Source organism: Prosopis cineraria, unplaced genomic scaffold (assembly GCF_029017545.1).
Source record: "Prosopis cineraria cultivar Desert tree isolate PC_DT_omini unplaced genomic scaffold, ASM2901754v1 PC13, whole genome shotgun sequence".
NCBI lineage: Eukaryota > Viridiplantae > Streptophyta > Magnoliopsida > Fabales > Fabaceae > Prosopis > Prosopis cineraria.
In genome coordinates, this window is record NW_026555344.1 from 10,544,128 (window position 1) to 10,567,536 (window position 23,409).

Here is a 23,409-nt window from a genome sequence, read left to right on the forward strand (position 1 = left end):
AGATCGTGAATAACAAAATACCACAAAACTAGGAAGATAGACTGTGTTAACAGCTAGGGACGGATTTAGTGGGGCCAAGCAGGGGTGCTTGCTCCCCATCATTCAATTTTTGTCAAATTTTCATTTTTTTAAATATTAAAAATGTAAAAGTTAATTTTGGCCCTCCTATTATAATGAAAAAAATAATGAGATCAAGAAATCCAAGCATACAAAAGAAGTCATGCCCCCTAGGACACAATATGGTTTACTTTTTTGAGGGAATGGCGGGCAATAATCAAAGAGTAAATTAATTTTCAATAAAAGTCAAAAGATTTGAAAATCTAAAATAAAAACTAAAAGTAGTGAATTGGTTATATGACTTGCCACTTTTATACTCTTATTCGCAACCTTCAAAAGGTGAATATGCAATTAGGATTTGTTAATTTGTTAACAAATTTTAAATCATTATATCTTGGGACATTTGCACATGTAGCTCATTTCATAAGACTAAGTAAAAGAAATAGTCTATTTTTTAAAATTTAAAAAGTAACCTTTTTAATATTGAGTTTATAATTAATTTATAAAAATGTCCTTTTAATATTTGCTTTTTGCAAATACTAGAAGATTCAAAATGTAAGAAATATCTGAAACCAGAGAGATCAATGCGAGAGAGAAGACGGAACTGGATGCAAGAAAGATGCAAGCGAGATAGCAGAGCAATGCAAGAGAGCCACAGCTATGACCGTGAGAGACAAACACGAGTAACATATATCGATAAAATGGAGCACGTCGGTAGGGCAATAGAGTTACAGATTCATAATTTTTTATTTTATTAGTTTAGATGTTTGACTTTCTGTGATAAATTAAAATCCAAAAATATTTATGGATTGTATTTGATTTGTTTTAGGCAAATATTGTTTTTATATATTATTGATATATTATCACATATCAACATAACTAGACAATAAGATATAAACATGTTTATCATTGACATATGTACGTATACCAATGATATAGTATTGTAGATCAGTAATATAAAAAATATATAATCATTTGTCCAAAGTGAATCAAACACCGTTCGCAAAAAATTTAATGTTATCGAGAGATGTGAAGACGATGAAAATCTGATGACAGATAATAAATTCCAACTTAGTCTTTTACTTCCAAAAATAAAGATTCCTCTTTAATATCTAATGTTCTCTTCATAGTGTTCCTAGAAAAAATAGAGTGGGAAAGAGAAGAAAAGTTTTGCGATAAAAGACACCGACAATTTTATATTGAAAGAAAAAAAGGAATGATTCAAAGAAAAAAAAAGAAAGATTCAGTCAATTAATGATTAGTTATAATAGATATATTATATTTTAATAATAAATTTTATGTGAGGATAAAAAAGTAAAATATATTTAATTAATTTAATGAATAGACCATATTCAAAAATATTTAAAAATTACATCAATAATTTATGAGAGCTATAATTTTTTAAGACCATTGAGCTAATTTTTTCTTATATCTTTGACATGTTTTTCTAATTATAAATTAGCGAATCTCTTTGAAGGTTACAAATCAAGGACTGGGAGTCATAACCTAGACCGATTCACCAAAACACTTTTAATTCTTATTTTGAATTCAACCGTCAGTTGATTTAAAAAAAAAATATAGATAACGATTAAAAAAAAAATTACATTGGACCCAAAAAACATATAAATAAGCACTCTATAAAGAAATTAATATCCATTACCTCTTCTAAATTACAAATAAATCATAAGAGATTGATGCTACTATTTCCTCAAAAAATTACATAGGACCCAAAAAATATAAATAAGCACCCTATAAAAACTTTTGTTCACTCTCTCATGCTATCTTCATCTTCCTCCTCACTCAGATCAAGATCCGCCATCAACTCCCCCAATGGAATAGAAGGTAGATCTTCACCATCAGTCACTGATGCCATCTCAGATGGCTGGTATTCCCTATTTCGATACAACGATATGTTGAACCTTAGATCAGGATTTTCTTCCAGATCTCGCAGGAATTGTTCATACTCAGAGTTCATCTTTTCTTGGTCAATTTTACCCTTATCATCAACTTCCATGTCAAGGGATTTAAGCTTCCATGCACGAGGCTTCGCACGCTCTCTAAGGCGATTCTCTTCATAGCTTCTCTTTACTAAAATGGCTTCAGGGAGCACAAGTCCTCTGTACTTGTCCAATTCAATGTCATTATTGTTGGCTGCATATAAGTCATAACCAAGAGCATAATCTCCAGGATTTAAAAGATGACCTAGATGAGTCCTGATAGAAAATATTGTGTCATTCTTTCCAAAATCAGATACACGAGCCACTTGTGCATCTGCTAAAACATATTTCGTACTGCCAACAATAACTTCTGAAGAGACAGCCTCCATATCTAGCACAATATATTCCACTAGCTGTCTGCTGGCAAGCAATGACTTGAATGGTGTCCTCCAGTATTGATCAGCATCCAAGAAACAGTGCCTTAGCTTAAAAGGATCAAGCAAAGCAATGTTGTTGGTCACTTTCGTACATATCACAAGAGGGCCAAGGTTTCCCAAACTAATTGCAATTCTAGGAGGCAAGCAGATTAAATCCTCACGGCAGATGGGGGAGATTTCAACAGAAAATGTATATTTATAATTGTAATTATTACTTTTGGGATCATGAGAAACAAGCTGCTTGTCGTGACGACTCCTTATGGGAGTAACTTTTCCCAAAAATTCCACAAATCTCACCCCATGACTTCGATTAGAGAAGAAGAAGTCAACACCTTGATCCATCTGCTTTATTCTGATAGCACTAGCAGCTGTGCCATGCCTCAGAATCAGCTGTTCCAAATAAAAGAAAGTTTGCCTATGAGTAACGTGTTGTCGAAGTTGTACAGCAGCAACCCATTGATCAGGGTTAGCCTGGATCCTAGAACAAGATTCACACATGTGCTCTTGCTGTACATACACGATAGGATAAGACTGTTCAAGAATTGCCCCATTCAGGACCTCTTTTTGAACTATGATCTTGACTTTTATCCTCTTGGAATGGGGCTCAGTCCATATAAATTCGGCATGTTTCAGCCTTACTTTATTTCTATTGAAGTTTTGTTTCAGCTTATTCAAACAGAATGTCATCAGCTCCTTTGATTCTAATTGTGCTTTGATCCAAGTTCTTGGTGGCTGCAGGTAGCTATCACACTCAGGGCAATGTACTAAGATTAGATGCTTCAGCAAACCTTCAGTGATATCAACTTCTGAACGTAAACAGTTCACACACATATTGGCAGCATTTGGTTGCATGGGAATTCCACATTTGCAACACAAAACACTACCAATACTCTGATGAACCATAAAGATACCAGCCTCTTCTGTCATGCCTGATGACTGTAGCATGGTGGGAGAAATCAAAATACATGTGTACGCATATGCAAAATAGATGGAGTACTATAGTATAGAAAATTCATAGCATGCAAGAGAAATTAAAATAAGGCGAGAAAACTTAAAAAAAGAATAACATATTGTACCAAAAACATTTTTCATTCTAACAAACAAAAGCTGACTAGCATCACTAGTGACTGACCAAAAAGCTATTTCCAATTTTTTTTCCTTGATAAGAAGCTATTTACAATATTATATACTCAAAAATTGGATTTCTTCTGTGTTAGTCTTCTAGAATGGCAGGATGAAAAAAAAAAAAAACTTGGGCATAAACTATACAACACGTGTTGACCAGATGCATACTCCCAACAGTAGTTGGTCAAAGAAACTTTTTCAACTAGAATTTGCATGTCAAATAGTGAGATAAGGAAAAACGCAAAACAAGGCTAATCAATGAATTTTCAAGATTACATGTGTGAAGCCCCAAATTATTGTCATAAGATAAAACATGTCAAGTGTTTTAATTGAACATAAATTGTTTAGTTAAATACATCTGCAGGTTACATTCATCCCCAACTCTTATTGCCTTAATAAGAGGAAGTGGAAGCTCTTGTTATATTGTTACAGTATATCTCAAACTTTTTGACCTTCAATAATACATCTCATAGTTTGAACCTATCATATATTAATCACTATAAATGAAAATGATATACACAAGGCCTCCCATCCACTTCCCCTCTTCTCACGATCTTCTTATCTCTGATATTAATGAAAAGTAAAAGAAAATTTGTATACGCACATCTAAGATTTTGGAGGATTAGAAAGTGTAACATTCAGATGCAAATCAATTATATCAGATTTCCAAGCATATACATGAATAAATCTACAGCATGATACCAGATAGATTATAAATACCGAAAAGCTTTAGAAAGAGAATGCCTTTTAAACCCAACCATATATATAGATAATATGGCAAGCAAATAAAAATGACAAAATGTAACAATACCGACAAAACTAAAAAGGTCTTTTATCATGCATCATGCATGTCCAGATAAACTAGTCTTGGACATAAATTGAAAAATATAAATAGTATTTTTTATGGAAAAATATATTATAAGAGAATGAAAACAGATACAACAACGGAGGAAAATTGTCTAAAATCATTAGGTCACAAGACGTCTCGAACGTAGTCTAAAACCAGACGTCTAACATAGTAGTACACCCAGTGCGTCATTTGCCGGCGCTGAAATCTTTGAAATATGCATAGTTGATATAATACACTTTTTTTTTTGTGAAATCTTTAAAATATGCATAGTTGATATAATAAACTTTTTTTTTTGTTCCAGATACTATGACACAATTCGAGCCAAGTAATTTACTCGATCATACATAACAAATACCTTGAGAATGTTACAAAATTTATGATAACATAAAAGGATTGATAAACAGAATGCTAGTATACCACAAACACAACTGCAAAACAACACAATACAAATCATGCAAGTCGCTAGAAATCAAAATGAACAGCGGAGAAGTACAACAGCCAATTACACACCCTTCAAGCAAAAACTAGAGAGGAAAAAAAGAACTCAGTAGGTAAATATTCCCAAATTCAAAAGCGTCAATATTCAACGATAAGATTCAAAGCCAAATTAAAATGAAAAATTTAAAACAAAGCAAGCACAGCCACGCAGGGAACAGATGACGCGGGGAACAAATTCAAAGCCAGATTGGACAAATCAATCTCACCGGATTTTGGGAGTAGAAAAAGCTCTACGCTTATTCACTGCAGGGCTGGGATGCTTGTTCGTCGACGAAGAGAACGGGAAACGCTACTCACGAGAATGGGTTTTATCGGGGTTCAGGGGAGGCAGGGAGGACGTTGACTAGAGTCGCAAACAACTGAGAAAAGGTTTTAAAAAACGGTGATTTTTAGATAATCTAAAAAATTTTAAAAAACGATTTATCTTATAGAGATTTAAAAAAAAATCAAAAATTATTTTATGATTGGTTAATAAAATCATAACCATTTTTATTAAAATATGTGTTTGGTTTATCCTTTTGCAAGTATATCTTAAACATACATTTTTAAATGTATTTTACTTTTTTTTTTCATCTCAATTTACTTTATTTTTCATCTCCATCAAAACCTCGCATATCTTTTTAAGATTTTGATTATTTTAAAATTTTAAACAAATACTTAAAAAATTTTTAAGAGTGATAATTTTCTTACAAAATTATTTTTTTAAAAAAAACCTTAAACAAACAGGCTCTATATTATAAATATTCATATTCCAAACAAGTGTCCATCATATCCCCCATCCTCCTCCTTATGATTATCAATGTTTTCAGAATCCTAATCTAATAGGGGTAAAGTTATTTTAAATATTAAATATAAAAAATAATTTAATAATGAAAAATTGATAAATAATTACATATTATATTTTATAAAATTTTTAATGATGTTTTTATGATTTGGAATTATTGAAAAATTAACCATTAAATTACTTGAGATCATTAAAGACTCAAATGGTTTTAAAGTTTAATATATACATATATATATCAAGATGAGGAATGCAAAATAAGGATAGAAGGGTTGCAAAATATATAAACTAATACCCCAAGTAAAAATTGCACCAAAATATTAGAACTCAATCCTTATGTCCTTTGTAAATATTTCAGATTCATCTTCTCCTTTTTTTTCTTTGGCCAAAATTTGGTCCTTAATAGAACAGTAGTTTTTTTGATATGGAGATCAATAGTTATTATAGAGCTCCGTGAATGATATTTTCTCTTAAAAGAAAATAGGTACGATGAAAAAAAAATGAAAGAATTTTTATAAGGATCATTAATTATTTTCTATTCGATAATTAACTTGTTTTGTAACAGCAATTTACAGCCAGCCAATCAACCAGAATATTATATATAATATATCAACAAAACAGTATATTCAAAAATAATCAACCACGGAATATTCATGTATCAACAAAAAAAATCACACTATAAGATTATTAAAAAAATCACAATATAATTACATATAAAAAATGAACAACATGCCAAACAAATTCACTCTCCTCCTTATGCCCTTCCCCAAAAATATCCGCCCCTGCCATTATCTTCTCTTCCTTCTGCCACGTATCTTATTTCAAGTCCGATTAGCTTCTTGCCTTCCCGAAATAATCAAATATTTGCTCTTTTTAATATTCTGATTATTTTTAAAATTTTAAACAAACACTTAAAAATTTGTTAAAAGTAATTACTTCTTTAAAATAGTTCTTTTTCTTAAAAAAAACTTAAACAAATGGGTCCTATATAATAAATATTCAGAAAATCAACAGAATATTATCAACAAAAAAAATCACAATATAATTATATATTAACGATGATTATTGGGCAACATTCCACACAACCATCCAACAGGGGTTAATTTATTTCAAATATATAAAATAAAAAATAATTTATTAATAAAACATCAATAAATAATTACATACTTTATAATTTTTCTGTGATATTTTTATGTTTTGAAATTATCGAACAATTAACTTAAAGTCATTTTCATAATGAGCTCCTGGTTTCAAGCTAACTGGGCTCTTCATGCTTCATTCTCAACTCTCAATTGTGTGGAAATCAGAATAATATGGAAATTTAGTTTAATTGTGCTGACAAGTTTAATAAAATGCTTTGTTAATGATCAATTTGATCACAATTCAACTATGATTTTAACCATTAACTCTTAAACTAGTGTCTTTATCAATACAGTTTTCAGTAACTTAAAAATAATAGACAAAATGAATGCTGCTAAGCCTTGTGATCAAGCAGAGGCATCCACATTTGGTGCTCATAATTGTGATGAGTGTCGAATACTCATTAGTACCAGGAGCAATCTTAACCCTTCATTTCAACTCAAATTGATCATTATGCTATCCATTTAAATTAATTTTTAAATATTTTAATATTATATGTATTAAAATAAAAAAAAAAAAAATTAATATTAAATTTGGACTATTTAGAGTACATTTCAATGATTAATTTGCAACATTTATAAATTTTTTAATATTAAATTAAGTTATCTAAATTATATCTGAATTGTCTAGACAGATATAAAATTTTTTAATGTTAAATTAGACTGTTAGATTAAATTTGGAATGACAAGATTTTGATAATGAATATATTTATTAAAATTTTAAATTTTTTATATTTTTATATTAATAAATATGATATTAAAAATTTTTAAAAATTAAATTAAATGAACTGTATGAATTAATTTAGACTAAAATGGAGGGCCAGGAGCATACCATTAAATATATAGTACATTTGTTTACAAAAATACAATAGGAAATGGGCACATATACAGCTATACAAGCCACGCCACTATACAAGAAAATCCACACAGGCGATAACTAATTATACAATTAGTTTGATTTCTTAATCTTATGTACTAACATTTCAAAAATATTTGAGATTCTAAACTTATTTTTGGTATCAGATTTATTTTTAATTTTTAAAAATAGTACAATGTCACTTTTACCATTAACAATTATTAACTTTAAATATTAGTGAACTATAACATTACATAAAAAGATTAAAAAATTATAAGTAAGCACCATATAAAAAAAATACTGATTAAGTTTTATAAATACATATCAAAATAAAAATTTTATTTCTTTTTAATGTAAAAGAGTAGAATACCATTTTAATTGGTTACTTTGGTTGTTCACCATTTTAATAAAAATATTATATTTATTTTAAGAATATATTATTAAAATATTAATAATTTAATATATATATATATATATATATATTTATAAATCTTCACACAGAATTTAAAATTTAATTTTTGAGATTTACAATTTTGATTTAAAAGTAAATGCAATTTTCTATGAATAATAATAGATGAATTATTAGAAGGCATTCATCTATAAATTTTATATACCCTAATTAAGCTTCTAATTTTTAAAATAGGATTTATAAATTTTGAAAGAATATTTGTAAATAATAATTATAATATTTAAACTATTAAGTATTTAAATACTTCATTCATTCAAAAATATAAAGTATTTTTTTATGTTAGATGTTCAAAATATAAGGAGTATCTATTTAGTTTTTCAATGTATAATTAATGAGTCTTTTTTTTTTCAAAAATACCATTTATAAATAAATAAATTACTCAACCTTTTATTTTTAAGTAAGACACCCTATTAAATAAAGAAAAATATGAAAAAGGTAATGAGTCTTTTTTTTTTCAAAAATACCATTTATAAATAAATAAATTACTCAACCTTTTATTTTTAAGTAAGACACCCTATTAAATAAAGAAAAATATGAAAAAGGTAATGTTAGTTTGATGACAATTAGTCAACTTATTGGGGAGCGTGATTCTGTTTAAAATATTTTATATTTTTTAACAAAAAAGTATTGATATTTTAATATGATATTATCAAACAAGCATATTAATTTTACTTAATTACTTGTGTTGGTGTGAATAATGGTGATTTGATAATCACCTGCTAAAGTACTTAGTCAAAATTGAATTTTAATCTTTTACATGTAAAAGAAATAACATTTGTCTCTCTTAGTATTTATTTATAATTTAGAGAATTTAATCTGTATAAAATTTTTATATGATAATTATTTATAATTTTTAGGTTCATTTTTTGTAAATTTTGGTTTATTTTATACACTTTTTTCATTAATTAATGATTAAAGTTAATTTTTGTTCACAATAAGAGCAATACTAAAGGGTTGTTAAAAGTTGAAGGAAAATATTGCATAAAAAATAAGTTTAGAATTTCACATACTGTTAGACTTATAATTTGAGGATAAAATTATTCTTTAACCTTTTTCTTAAAGGAACTTGAATTTTGATTCTAATGAAATTTAATTTGTCTTCTTTCTATTGTTTTAAAAAAGGCTTGGATGTGTACGCCAAAAAAAAAAAGACTTTTAAATGTTGATCTTTCAATTTCTCAAATATTATTCAGACGATTATTTTTCTTCATTCATTACTTTTAATATAATTGAATGTTTAGGTTTGAAAATAAGGTATATTTTTTCTAAGTACAAGGCTTGAGATTGAGGTAGAGAAAAATTAATAATTTATAAAAAGAGAATGATTATTAAATTCTAAAAGCTTAATTTAATTACAGTTAGTAATAAATTTTAGGAAAAACATAACTTTGAGTCCCTGAACTTTACTCACATTTTGCTATATGTTCCTATACTTTTTTTTTGATATTCTAAATGCTTACATTTTTATTTTTTCAGTGTTTTAGATCTCTCCATAAATAAAGTATAAGGATTTTGGAGGAATTTAGAACACTAAAAAAAAGTGCATGAACCTATAGTAAAATGTGAGTAAAATGCAGAACCCGAAGTTATATTTTTCCTAAATATGAAAATATGAAAACTATAGGTGCAAATCATGTGGAGTGACTTATGAGACTATAGAAAAATTCTTAAATTGATCTAGTGCATCACATTATTCATGATTCATTCAATAAAAACATGACATTCATATGTCATTAAATATAAACCGATGCTAACATTAATGATAATAGAAAAGAAAAAAAAATTAAATAATCATTTTATTATAAAAATAAATTTATTATAATGTGATGCACAAGATATTAAATACATTATTTATGGGAGAGTTTAATATTTAATATGTAGATGTGACTCTTATCTAAAATCTGACATTTATTTATAATCTGGTATTTACATGTTGACCCATTCAATTTCCACTAGTTTATTATGCTTGTTTGCTTAATGTTAACTAGGGTCAAATTGTTAACCTGTCTCTCAATTTTTTGAATGCACACAAGGTGTCTTTAAGTTAACATTTGTGTAATGTTAACCCTCATATATTAAAACGAAATCATATGATCTCTTTGTTAAACGTTAATTAATTTAACCTTTAGTTGATTTAAAAAAATTATAGATAATGATGTAAAAAATTACTTAGGACACAAAAAATTATAAATAAGTAACTTGTAAAAAAATTAATATCAATTACATCTTCTAAATTATAAATAAATCGTAATAGATTAATGTTACTTTTTCCTCATTCAAGAGATCAAAATAAACCAACTCTCTAACTGACATTATCAAATCGCCGTTGCTTGCATCAAGATTGGTAAGTATTATACTTATTTTAATGATATTTTATTAAAATATTAATACTTTAATATGTAATAATTTAAATATTATTATTTAACAATATTAACAAGTCAATGAAATTTATAACTTAACTAGTTTATTGGTTATTTATGAGTGAATATGTTTTTTTTTACACTATTTGTAAATTTCTAAAAGACAACTTATAAATTTTAAAGAAAGGCATGTATATTTAAAAGGCTGAAATTTTATAATTTCCGATGGTAATGCTTAATTGATAGTATGAACATGCCATTTATTTTAATTTTATTGAGGGTTTCTGTTTGGATATTAAGAGAAACACTTGGGTAAAGCATGGGAATGGACATGACATTTGTGTTGATTTTATCGGCTGTTGCTTTCCAAATATCAAGAGACACCACTTGTAAGGTCTGTGAAGAAACATGTCATTTGCATTGGTTTATTTAAGAAACGTGCCATTTGTATCGGTTTTATTTGAGTTATAAATAAACCTTTTTATATATATTTAAAAAAAAATTGGGATATAAATAGAACACAATATAGGGTCTCAGGACTTGGGATTAGAAGGGAGAGAGAGCAGAGGAAGGATGAAATCCTACCCACCTGTAATTTCTCAAATGAGGTAGATGTATGATTAGCACACAATATAGGAAAGAAGGACTGGGGAGCAAGAAACATTACGCATGCACACAATGGAAGGAGGGGGCAAGGAGAGAAGAAGGGAAGAACATGAGAGGAGGGGAGAGGAGCCTGTTCACTTTTTTTCCCTTCCATTTCCCTCCATTTTTCCAATATGAACGGTGGGGATTGGGGAAATGGAGGGATCAAAGTGAAGAGACTCTACTCCCCAAAAAGAGAAGGCAAGTATAACCTGTTATGTTATGATTGCTTGTCATACCAATGTTTTTTCTTTTTTAAAAAATTAAAAGTATAGAACTTGGTACGATTGAAGCTGAGTTTTATACTTTCATATTAAAAAAAATTGGAATTCAAGTTGTTTGTATTAAACCAAAATTTTAATGTATAATATATGAGAAAATATTTTTGAAAGTATAGTATAGAGGTAGCTAATTTTTTTATAGTATTGCAGTGAAATTGCCGATTAGCACAGGGAAAAAATTATTCCCACCAAAAGAAGACTGCAAGGATTTTACAAAGCTAAATAACCTATTTATAGATTCAAGTAAAGGATTGCAGTTACTTTCTTCTGAAAATTAAATAAACTTCTCATCCACAAAAAAAGGAACAAAAATGAAAACAATGGGAACAGGTAAAGGTAAATATAAAAAAGATCAATTAAAGCAATGCTATTGGTGACTTTTGTATATATCACGAGAGAGCAAAGGTTTCCCAAACTAACTGCAATTTTAGGAGGCATGCAGATTAAATCCTCACGGCAGATGGGATAAATTTCCACAGGTAACGTGTATTTACACATATGCTCTTGTTGCACATGTTAAAATTAATTATAAATTTAAAATTATGTTTTCAAAAAAATTTCCAAATATTCATTTTACATGCCAAAATTAATTGTAAATTCAAAACTATGATTTTCTTAAAACTATTCAAACACTCTCATGCATGCCAAAATCAATTATGAACTCAAAACTATGATTATCTCATAAGTTACTATTACTTGCTTTTCAATCCAATTTTTCAATTTTAAATTTCTAAAAATTTATTTAAAAATCATATAAATTATTTTAAAAATTATATTTTTTGGTTCATAATTGATTTTGACATAATAAGATGTGTTTTGATATCTTTAAGAAAACCATAATTTTGAGTTTATAATTGATTTTAACATGTATAATGGGTGTTTGTATATTTTTAAGAAAGTATGATTTTAAATTTATAATTAATTTTAACATGTAACATGGATGTTGGATATATTTTCACAAAATTATGGTTTTAATCTTTAAAATTGATTTTGAATGTTATCCAATAGGTACAAGATTATTCAAAAATTGCCTCATTCAAAACCTCTTTATTGTGACCCTGACATTTATCCTCTTGGAGCGGACTTAGTACATATAAATTCAGCATGTTTCAACCTTACTTTATTTGTATCGAAGTTTTGTTTCAATTTATTCAATGGTAATAGATAAGGTATAAGTGAACCAAAAACTAATTTCTATATTTAATTATGAAATGTGTTTTTTTTCATATTTATGTTGGTTTCTCTTAAATATGTGATCATCAATAAAAATTTTGTACTCTCTATTAAATATTTAAAGGAATTAAAGACGGAGATTCCTTGCACCAAAAAAAAAAACTTCCATTTTACCATGTGTTTAAATGCATTCATAAAAGAATATCTTCCTTCAACATAATAAATGTCTGGAGTTTTACATTCAACTCAAAAAAAGAAAATTAATAGTTACACAAAAATTTTCTTTCAATTACAACTTTTTTTTATCACAAAATATGTTTGTGAGAAAAAATCTGTTATTAAAGTGATCAAGATGCCTATACAGCTTGAATAAAGATAGTTATTTTTAGTTGACATGTTTTGACTTACATAAATAATTGTGACTTTTATCTTAATTTCAAAATTTATAACTTACAAAAAATACTAAACACTCGATTAGTTATTGGTAAGAAGACCGAAGAAATCCATTTAATAAGTATATTGAGATATGAGAATTTGAAAGTTAAAATTCATGTTGGAATTTACAAAGTTGTCATCATGTTTCTTCTCTTTGAAAATTATAATGGGATAATATTGGGTTGTAAGTTGAGCTTCTGTTCATTGGGCTCACTTGTGTGGTCCACTTATCACGGTTCACATAAGATCATAAAAATCAATTTATTTAGATTTATTAATTAATGTTAATCCATAAATAAATATTCCAACAAATTAGTCATTACTGTTGTCATTTCTCCTCTTAGATCATAACAATTAACTGTCTATAATTATAAAACTTCAAGGACTTACTTGACAAAATTTAAATTTCAAAAGCCAAATTGATAACTTTAACAAATTTAAGCAACTAAAAGTTTTATTATTTTAAAATTATAATATAAAAAAGCTAAATTACCCAAATTTCTTTCAAACTTTAAAATATGTGTAATTAATAGGCTAAATGACTACCTACACAAATTTTAAAGTTCAATGAAGAGAATGGTTATTTTTACATAAGGCTTAAAACTAAGAGAAATTATATATATTACACACACATAAATTGTTTTTGTTTTTCTAAGGATCAGAAGTACAGGCCGCAGTATTTTTCGAGGCATTTAGCAACCCAGAAATCTTAAAAGAGGGGAAAAAGGAGAGTTGCAAGAACACCACATAAATATTTTAACAAAAAAAAAAAACAACACATAAATGTACAATTGACAAATTGATTAGCAACAAAAGTTGTAAATACAAAAATTCAAAATAATATAGAATATTCTCAAATTTTAAAAGTAAACAAATTTGAAAATATAATTCAAAGTTTAAAATGATCTATGAAATATGATATTTAATTAGATTCATTCCATTATGTGTTGAGAAATAAGTCAATATTTACTATCAGTAAATCAATAGTATCATATGTTATATATTTAATTAATGGCGAGACCAAGACTAACAAAATACCCCAAAATTAACAAGATAGACTGTTCATTTAACATAGCTTAAGTTGAATGAGCATTTACGTCTATTGTAGATTAACAATTCATCCAAAAAAAAAGGAGGGAGAATCACATTTAAAAACCTTCATTATGTTAAAATAACAGTAGAGACTTGTTTTTTTTAATGATGATTTATTGATCTTATCTGTAAATAATTCCTGTAAATAATTCTCTTAATAGATTGTAATTCTTTCAAAAAATGATGAGATCAAAAAACCATTCAAAACAAATCATGGCATTGGGCCCCTCCAAAAATAAAAGTCATGCGCACTAGGGCAAAATATGTATCATAGTTTTTTAAGTATTAATAAGTAAATAAGATCCTGAATTATTACTTAAAAATTATCCTGAAACTTGAACCCTTAAAATATATAAAATAAGTTTTAAATTTTTAAATTCATAGTAAAATAAACTCTGATCATTAACTTTTTAACACCATTACTGTCCACACAGGTACTGTTTAGGATTTTTTTCCTACGAATTTAATCCTACCTCTTACAATGCCCACTACTAATTTAAAAATTAAAAAAATTAGGAAGAGCTGTGGCACCTACCGGTTCACCCTTCTCTCTCCACCCTTAAGGGAGAGCCGGCAGCTCCGCTACTGATTGCAGGGACATGAGTTTCAAAATTATCTTCACTAACGTGAATGTTCAATCGAGACATCATTTGCTTAATGAACTCCTGGTTTTGAGCTAGCTGGGCTCTCAGTGCTTCCTCCCGTGCTTCATTCTCAGCTCTCAATTGTTCTTCTTTGGCCTCAAATTTAGCTACAACATTGACAAATTATGTTAAAGCAATATTATGTTTATGGATTCAGAAGATTTAATATGTGTGTGTATAAGTTCAACAGATATAATTTAACTTCTTAGGATGATAAAATAATTTAGGTCACATCTGGTTATTAAAAAGAAAATATATATATATATATATATATAAGTTCAACAGATGTAATTTAACTTCTTACGATAAAATAATTTAGGTCACGTTTGGTTATTAAAATGGATTGAAAAAAAAAAGATAAAATGAGATTATCAAAAGAAATAGTAAACTATATTCATAAAAGAAGAGAGTAATTTAGTTCATGAAATTATAAATTATGATTTATAAAATTTTTAATGATTCTCATATTTATAATATATATTAATGAATTTTATCATGCTTATCATAAAGAGGAGGGACAATTTAATTTATTTTTGTATTATTTTTTTCAATCTATTTCATTCTATTTCTTTGTAATAATCAAATGTGACCTTAATTTTGGCATTATAAGTGGCTAACAAGGTTCCTGAGAATGCGACAGAAGATTAAAATAAGATAATAGTTATAGTGTCTCTCACTTTTAGCTTAAATAATGGCGGCATTTCCATCCTCTCTTTTTCCCTCCCTAGTAAGCTGCTATACAAATCAAAGAATGATTTTAAAAAAGCATTTTTTTTTGAATTTTCCCCGATTTTAACTAACTTTTCTTAATGTAAAAAAGCATGAGTAGTAAAATGTTTGAGCTAATTACCAGCAACTGCTTCAACTATTTGAGGAAGTTGTGATAACGGAGGCTCACTTTGTGTTGTCATCTTTTCAGCAGCTCTTGTTGGTTCATGAGAAGTAGAAGAAGGACCAACACCATTCTCGTTCTTCTCATCCTCATATTCTGAAATCCTCAAAGGCTGTTGTTGGTTCTAATGAAGAGGAAAAGGGATAGCATAAAGCATCCCCTAATTAATTCATATCAATTTAATACTTATCAGGAGCAAAAGAAAAACATTCTTTGACTACCTCGTTCTTTTTCACTCTTGATTTGAAAATTTTCATCTTAAATAAGAATAAATTCATTTTTTAATATACATACATATGGGGCAATGAAATTTTCCATCTCTCAAGTTTGTATCAGTTATTGATTTAGTTTTTTTTTAAATTTAGTTTTTATTAATTTATCTTTTTACTTTTTTTCTTAAAAAAAAAATATCAGGCTAATCCTTTAAGTTTTAAAATACAAATTAACTCACAAATTAATATAATATATAAAACATATTGATGACTTGGAATACACATTTCACTAATTTTGAATAAATTATTTCAAAATCAGTTTATTTTTTATTAATCTAATCATTTATGTTGTATTTTTTAAATTTTTTTAAAAATTTTTTGAACATGTTTTTCTTACTTAAATAATTACACTTCTTTTTATTAATTTAGACAACTATCATCAATATTACATTATCCATTCAGCAAATTTTGACAGTATTACATCTTTAAACAATAATTGAAGCAAAGTTAAAAGGTCAAATTAATAATTGAAGCAAATTTGAGGGATTAAAAATTTACTTATACCGATATATAATGCAATTCAAATGCTTAATAATACATGAAACAAGCCAATAAAATCAAACATGATATGGAATCAGTACTCTATCCACAGGCATCTAAATTATTTGTTTATGCTTTATTTTTCATGGAAGCTCAATCAAAAGGTGGTTTAATTTAATTAGCAGATGCACTGACATAGTAATAATATTCATTCATCAACCATGGAGCCACATGTATGACCCCCTCACTCTATGAAAATTACATCTTACGGGTATAAAATTTTAGATTTTACACCCCTCTTTTTAACATTTTACATATCAAATCAATTTGATTCTTTCTTTAATTCAATGTTGAAATTTTCAACTTTTCATCTCCAAATTCAGTAATAGAATAAACATATAATTAATTTTTAATTATTAAATTAACTTTGAAAACTGTTATTTTTTAATTATTAATTATTAATATTAAAGGGGCCCCGTAAGAAAATGATGATGTCGCCATAAACATCATATATAGGGCGCATTTAAACTATTTTGGATCTACTGGAATTTTCTGACCTTTCTTTTGGCTGGTCCCTATTGACAGTAGCTCTGTGGACATAACTTCCTCAGCTTCTTCATTAGATGGACTGGATCTATAGTCGTCCAATCACAGTCATTGTTTCGTCCTGCCAGTTCAATGATACTGAATAAACCCTGCAATTTTAATTTCACAGTAACCGCACACAATTAATCTTGAAAGCTTAAACGAAACCCAAAATTTTCAAATGTTTTTTTTTTTTTTTTTTGGGTTGAGTCAAATTTCAGCACCAACAGGTTCGTCGCTTTCAGAATCATAATGTTGACTCTTATATTCTATCTGAGTGCAACACTGTGATTTTTTTACATTCTTTTGTGAAATCATATTTTGAAGTAGATTTATATATTCTTTATGCAGATTCAAAAATGAAAGAGAGAATAGTCAAAGAAAAAAAATGTCATGTCCTTAATAGAGGATCACAGTCCTCTTGAAAAGAAAACAAGATCAAGTACCGAATTGTCGAAGAAACTCATAATAAAGCATGTAAAATTCACAAAAAACAAGATGATTGCAACAAAAGATATAAAGAACTCCCTCTTGGAAGCAAACCATATCCGAGCATATATATAATATAATATCTAGCTCCAAAGAGGTCTTCCTTCAAAAAACAAGATGTAAAAAGAAAAAGACTTTCTCTTTCAAGAGCCATTTCTCAAACTCAAAGCTCTATTTAAGCCCAATGCAAGAGAAAAAGTGATATTTCAAACATGTGGCTGGAGGGGGTAATGAATTGCAACAAAATCGGGGATAAAGATGAAAAGGAACACAAATTGTCCAACCATGTCAATTGAATTCACCCTGTGGCAATAGTTTTTATTTTTTGTCATAGGCAAAATATTACAGTGAATTAAACCAATATCTAAGTACCTAAATCAACAAAATTAAATGTACACATACCCAAGCCATTTTCAAGCTCAATCCTATGATTTTAATTCTAACTCAGTCCCGTGGTTATTATCGTTTAGGATCACAAGACTACCTATTAACTGCATTATCAAACAATTATACTAGATTATCAGTTTCCTTAGCAAGAATTGATTTTAAAACCACAACAAACAGAATCTAAATCGTTGTCCTTTCTCCTACAACAAAAGAATTAAGGAAGAGATACTATTTAGAATGAGCTCTTCAACCTTAAAAGTTTAGTTATCTTTTCCCTCTCCAACTCTTCTCTTACAATCTCGTACAATAGCTATAATAGAGGAAGAATAAGCTTTAACTCCTTAATGATTTTGGGAAAAAAAAAAATTTCCATAGCTTCCACGTTAAAGTTAGACATCCAAAATTTGAACAAAATTAAATTGCTGAAATTATTGGTTTAATAAAACAGGGGCCTCACAACAATCAATAGTTTCAAGAATAACGAATTTCATAAGAAGGACCTCAAGCAACTAGTGAATTCTTACAAGCCGAAAAACGACGCGAAATTTCAACAACAAAACAATTTGAATAGATGAACAAAATCCTTCCTGACACCCTAAGCAAGCTTAACGATAGCAATCAATAAAGCAACCAAAATAGTACAAGCAATTTCAAATTTTTAATAATAAAGTCTAAAACCACCAAAAGGAGAGAAGCCACATCTAAACTGTTATGTTTAAAAGCCATTTCTCAAACCCATATTTAAATTCATCTCTCTCAATCCCCAACCACAGCTTCCATTTTAGTTGCCCAACACCTTAGAAATAACAAAGAGGAGAGAAAGACTTCCAAGATCATAGTGACACTTCAGCTAAGAAGTGGCCTGGTGAATAAAACAAAAACAAGAGGGGAAGTGCCAAGAATGTGTGGTGAGGGTTCAAACAATAAGGGGCTTTGGAGCATGACTGGTGAGGGAAAATGGCGAAGGCACGAACTCTGTTTTTGGGTTTATGAGGAAAAAAAGATGATCAAGTTACCTTAACTACGTTGTTTTAAGCTAAACGATGTAGTTTGTATGATTATCTATGTTGGTTAACGATAAAATCGATGTAGATAATTTGAATGAAGTTCAATTTAATTTAAAAAAATGTCACTGTCCTTCTTTCTACGCCGGTTTTGATAATTACCAATGTAGATTATCATCATGAAACGACCTCGTGATTATAACCATGTATAGCCCTTCCACTATCACATTAATCAGTTAACTTGTAACATGCGTGCTGTTTTATTACTAAACAATGAGTTATTAATAGACTATAACCATACGCACACTGGCAAGGACTGATACGAGGGAAAGGTGATCGGAGTGAAAATTGTAACCAATATATGTGTGCTACATTTGAATGACCATTTCAGTTAAATAAAAGAGTATATAGCTGAGTGAGGATTTTCTCTCTCAAGGTGGCGCACATTTGCTACTTTCATGCTCGCAACTGTGGTTCAATTTTTTGCTTCATCTTTTCTGTCTTTTTGCTGGTGGTTGTCTGGTTTTGGTGTTGTGCTATTGGCTTTTTAATAAGATGTTACCAATTGTGCAGAATGTCAACAAGTTTTTTTGTCAAAATCGCTACCGTTTCTTAAAGGTTCTTGATCACAGAGTTTTACTGCTTCCAAACTTCAGTCTCTAATCAGTTTCATGTGTGGAAACCAAATATGCCTATTTCCAAAGTTTCTCTCAATAAATTTCGTGCATGGATTCACGTTTGTGGATTTCCCTTGGAATATATTACATTGAATCTACTAGCCAGGGAACCCTCAGAGAGGGTAACGATCACTTATCTCAATTAATCATACGTAGCCCAATCTAAAATCTATATTTATAACTCACCATCAGGTCATTTAATCTGATTAATCAAGCTGAGACACAATAATAATCCAAATGCAATCACTAATCATCTTCGGACTACAATCAGGATATTTATGGTCCAAATGATATCCTATTACTTAATGGTATCCAGAATGTTAGATTCATGTCAAATCAAATATAATTGATATGATCATATATAATAAATCATAATAATAATTAATACTAATGGTAAAATAAAATATCTAACATTTACTATTAGCTTGGTTGGGAATAAATTAGGATCCTTCATTCGTTATGATTGGAAAAGCTCTATCTATCAGAAGGGTTTTTCGCTTTCAAGTTCCATATTTGATTCATTATAGTTTCCTCGTTCTCTTAATTTTGTTTTGCAAAATGGAATCTTGATGTCTGTTCATGTCCTCATGTTTGTGGCTTTTTGCTCTGTTTGTTGCTTTTCTTTTATTGTGACCATAGGATATTTGGATTTTTATGTAATAATAATTTTATTTTAATATAAATTTGACTTATATTTAAAAAAAAAAAAAAAAAAGACTACAGCGTGAAAAGGTGTAAGTTGTGAATTTATATTAAACTTCACGTGAAGACACAGTATTCACTCCAATTTTTATGTAAAAGACGGAGAAACAGGAAAATGCAGCAAAAAACTATTGCTTACCCCTGATCCCAGATAGGCATTTCATCGCCTTCTTCTTCTCACTATCACCACCGAAATTGAAGCAAACTTTGAGTTTGATGGATCTGAAGGAGAGAACCTCCGCAGTCTGCGCTATAGAAAACTCGTGTTAGATTTAAATACGTTAAATATAAGGCTCTGTTTTCACTCAAAAAAGGGGAGGAAAAGAGGACGTCCTGTTTTTAAAGATTATTCTTCTATTTCAAGAATAAAACAACATTCGGTTTGAGTAAATTAAAGCAAAGGGTTTAATCTTTCCAAAAAAAAAAAAGACTTAGCTCTATTTCTCACTCTCTCTGGTTTTTTCGTTTTCATTTTGGGCCCAGTCCAAGAATTATTCGGGTATGAATGGCTGAACAAAACATAAATTATACTAACATCAAAGAGAGATCGCTAGAAGATGAGGCAGTGAGGCCCACATCAAGACTTGAATAGCCTTCAAGATCAGGAGCCAGGTTGAGAGACATGGATATGCGTTTCACCATCAATAATGTTTGCTTCTGATCCCTTGCCATGTGAGCTTGCAAGTGAAGGCTATGGAACCTCAAGATTTTGTTGTCCAGCCATCAGCTTCTCCTTGTGACGATACAGTTTGGGAATGTCCCAGCTTCGTATTTTGGAGCACTTGGAAACAAGCTTCGTACCATCTTCTAGCAATCTCTTCAAGGCAAAAGTTTCCATTCTGTAATCTGGTCCCTTTCAATTGTCTGTTTAGTTTTTCAATATCTTCGATGACAGGACATAGCAGATCGAGTGTTTCTTCAAGTTCCTCCAATTTGGGTTTGAACGTCACGATGTTGCTCTTCGCCCTCCATACTTCCTTTCGGAGTTGTTCAAACGCAAGTCCCAAAACAGCTCCTCCAACCAGCTCTAACGCCATGCCTTCACCGATTCAACTGAAGTATCAGCCAATAAACTTTCTGAGGAACTAAAATTTCATCCCCAGATCTGGATCCCGCCTTCCCTTCCCTCTTGTTCTTCTTTCAAAAAGGTGGATGGTGCCAAGATGGGAATAAATAAGAGTCCAAACCAGTAAAAACATTTTTTTTTTCTTTCCGTGTCGACTCCAAGAAATTTCATACGAAGTATCTTGTGCTTTCCCATGCACCTTCAGACTTCCTCTTCAGCTAAAAAAAAAAAAAAGTAATAGGTTTGGTGGCACAGATTACTAGCTACAATTAATATTCTTAACTTTTAATTAACTTAATATTTTTAAAAATCATAATTCTAATATCTTTATTAACGTGGGATGGCCAGCTCTACAAAACATGCGCTTCCGTAAACGACAAATATCAATCAAATCATCAATCTATAATCTATAATTTATATCAAATTTGGATGTTTGATTGAGCAGTGAACTGCCAAAAATGCCCTCAGTTTCATGTCTAGAATAGGAAAATACCCAAATTGCCCCTCTCCTTGACGTATTTTTCTCTCTCCCAGCGTCTTCTTCGCCTTTCTTGTTTTTCATCCAAATCGATGTTTCATGGGTGCAACGCCATGCCTTAATCGCATTGACTTATTTAAGGCTTAAAAAGTTAAATCAAACTTCTAACTCTAAATTTATGAGTTTTATGGTAATTTAAAATTTTTGTTGGGGGTTTGGACAAATCCCATGCATAATTTGAGAATTTTTGGATAATGTGGATAATTGGATGGTGATTTTCTTGGGATGTTTAATAGAATGATTAAAGTGTTTTGAAATGGCTGATATTGTTTAATATAAGGAATTTGAGTGTTATGGGTACGTAGAACCTAGTGAATTCAGGGTTTATTCAGAGTGATAATTAATAATTGTTACTTAATTATATAGATTAAGGGTTGATCGGTGTTATTGTGCGAGTGGGAACATACCATGATAACCCTTTGGTAACTAAGGGTTGAGATAATGGAATAATTTATACTAATTGATTATATTGTTTAACTTTTTGTGAGTAGATAATATACTTGTTTACATGTGTTTTAAAAGCGTTGACATGTTGCGAAAGATGAATTTCCTTGTACATTAGAAACTGCTTTTGAAATGATAAAAATTTTTTAATCCTTATGTAAAAGAGATCGTAATTTTTACAAGTGTGTGTAATGCATAGAAAGTGTTAGAATGATCATGTTAGGAGTTGGGACTTCACCCATAAAAAAGAGTAGTGGAATCTTATATGGCATATATCTCCTTAGTGTTTAGTGAGGCACAGTGTTAAAGATTTTCTCCTTAGTATCCATGCGGGATATGGCATTGGAGAGTGATGCTTCCCCGAAGCCTTGTACAAGGTTCGGATTCTGCTCCATTGTTAAATCCCACTGAACTAGAAACCTTTAAGTTTTCATAAATGATAATAGTTGATCGTTCCTTTTCAATTAAGCAAGTACTTGAAAATACTAGAATCTGATGATGATGATGGAGGTCGTGGTATATCAATTTGAACGATCAAGTTCTATAGGTGTGGGAAGTTGATTGATTATACAGAGCTTTGGAATTGAAGATTCCATCCATGGCATGTCCCGGCCACTTCTCAGCTGGTCTTTCTTCACATTCGGTAAGTATGGACAGATACTTAATTCAAAGTTATGTTCAACTTGCTCTGCGCTCCTATGGAGTTTGGTTAAATTCCAAGTTATATGCTAGGTTGCATTTATGCAATTATCCACCTTATATTTGATATTCTGATTGCAACTGACAGGAAACAATTATTTATATTTGTTTGTTTCGGGGATATATTTTTAATTAAAGTATCAGTTTGTATGATGTTATCGCTTAAAATAGCTGAGTGGTAGGGCGGTAACGAGTCATTAACTAGAAATCTTATTTTCTTCAAAATTTTACCTTTCCGATCGCTCTGAGTCCTCCGTGCTAAAGGCAAAAGAGCCAAAATTCAAAAACTTTATAAGATTTGCTGCTTCATGTCAGTAATATGCATAGATGGCTTTTTTTAGCAAGTGTCACGTGTTGCTGATTTTGACTTAATGTGCTTTCTTTTGCTTTCATTA

The 23,409-nt window shown here is 29.3% G+C and overlaps 1 protein-coding gene across 1 annotated transcript; it reads right to left on the reverse strand.

Annotated features, from left to right (window-relative positions):
* Positions 1-1,696: 1,696 nt before the first annotated feature.
* On the reverse strand, positions 1,697-5,142 carry LOC129289760 (uncharacterized). Its single transcript, XM_054926516.1, has 2 exons — positions 5,111-5,142; positions 1,697-3,367 (listed from the first exon to the last, which is right to left on the reverse strand). Exon 2 carries the CDS (start codon positions 3,356-3,358, stop codon positions 1,823-1,825), a length of 1,536 nt encoding a protein of 511 aa, XP_054782491.1. The 5' UTR covers positions 3,359-3,367; positions 5,111-5,142; the 3' UTR covers positions 1,697-1,822.
* Positions 5,143-23,409: the final 18,267 nt, after the last annotated feature.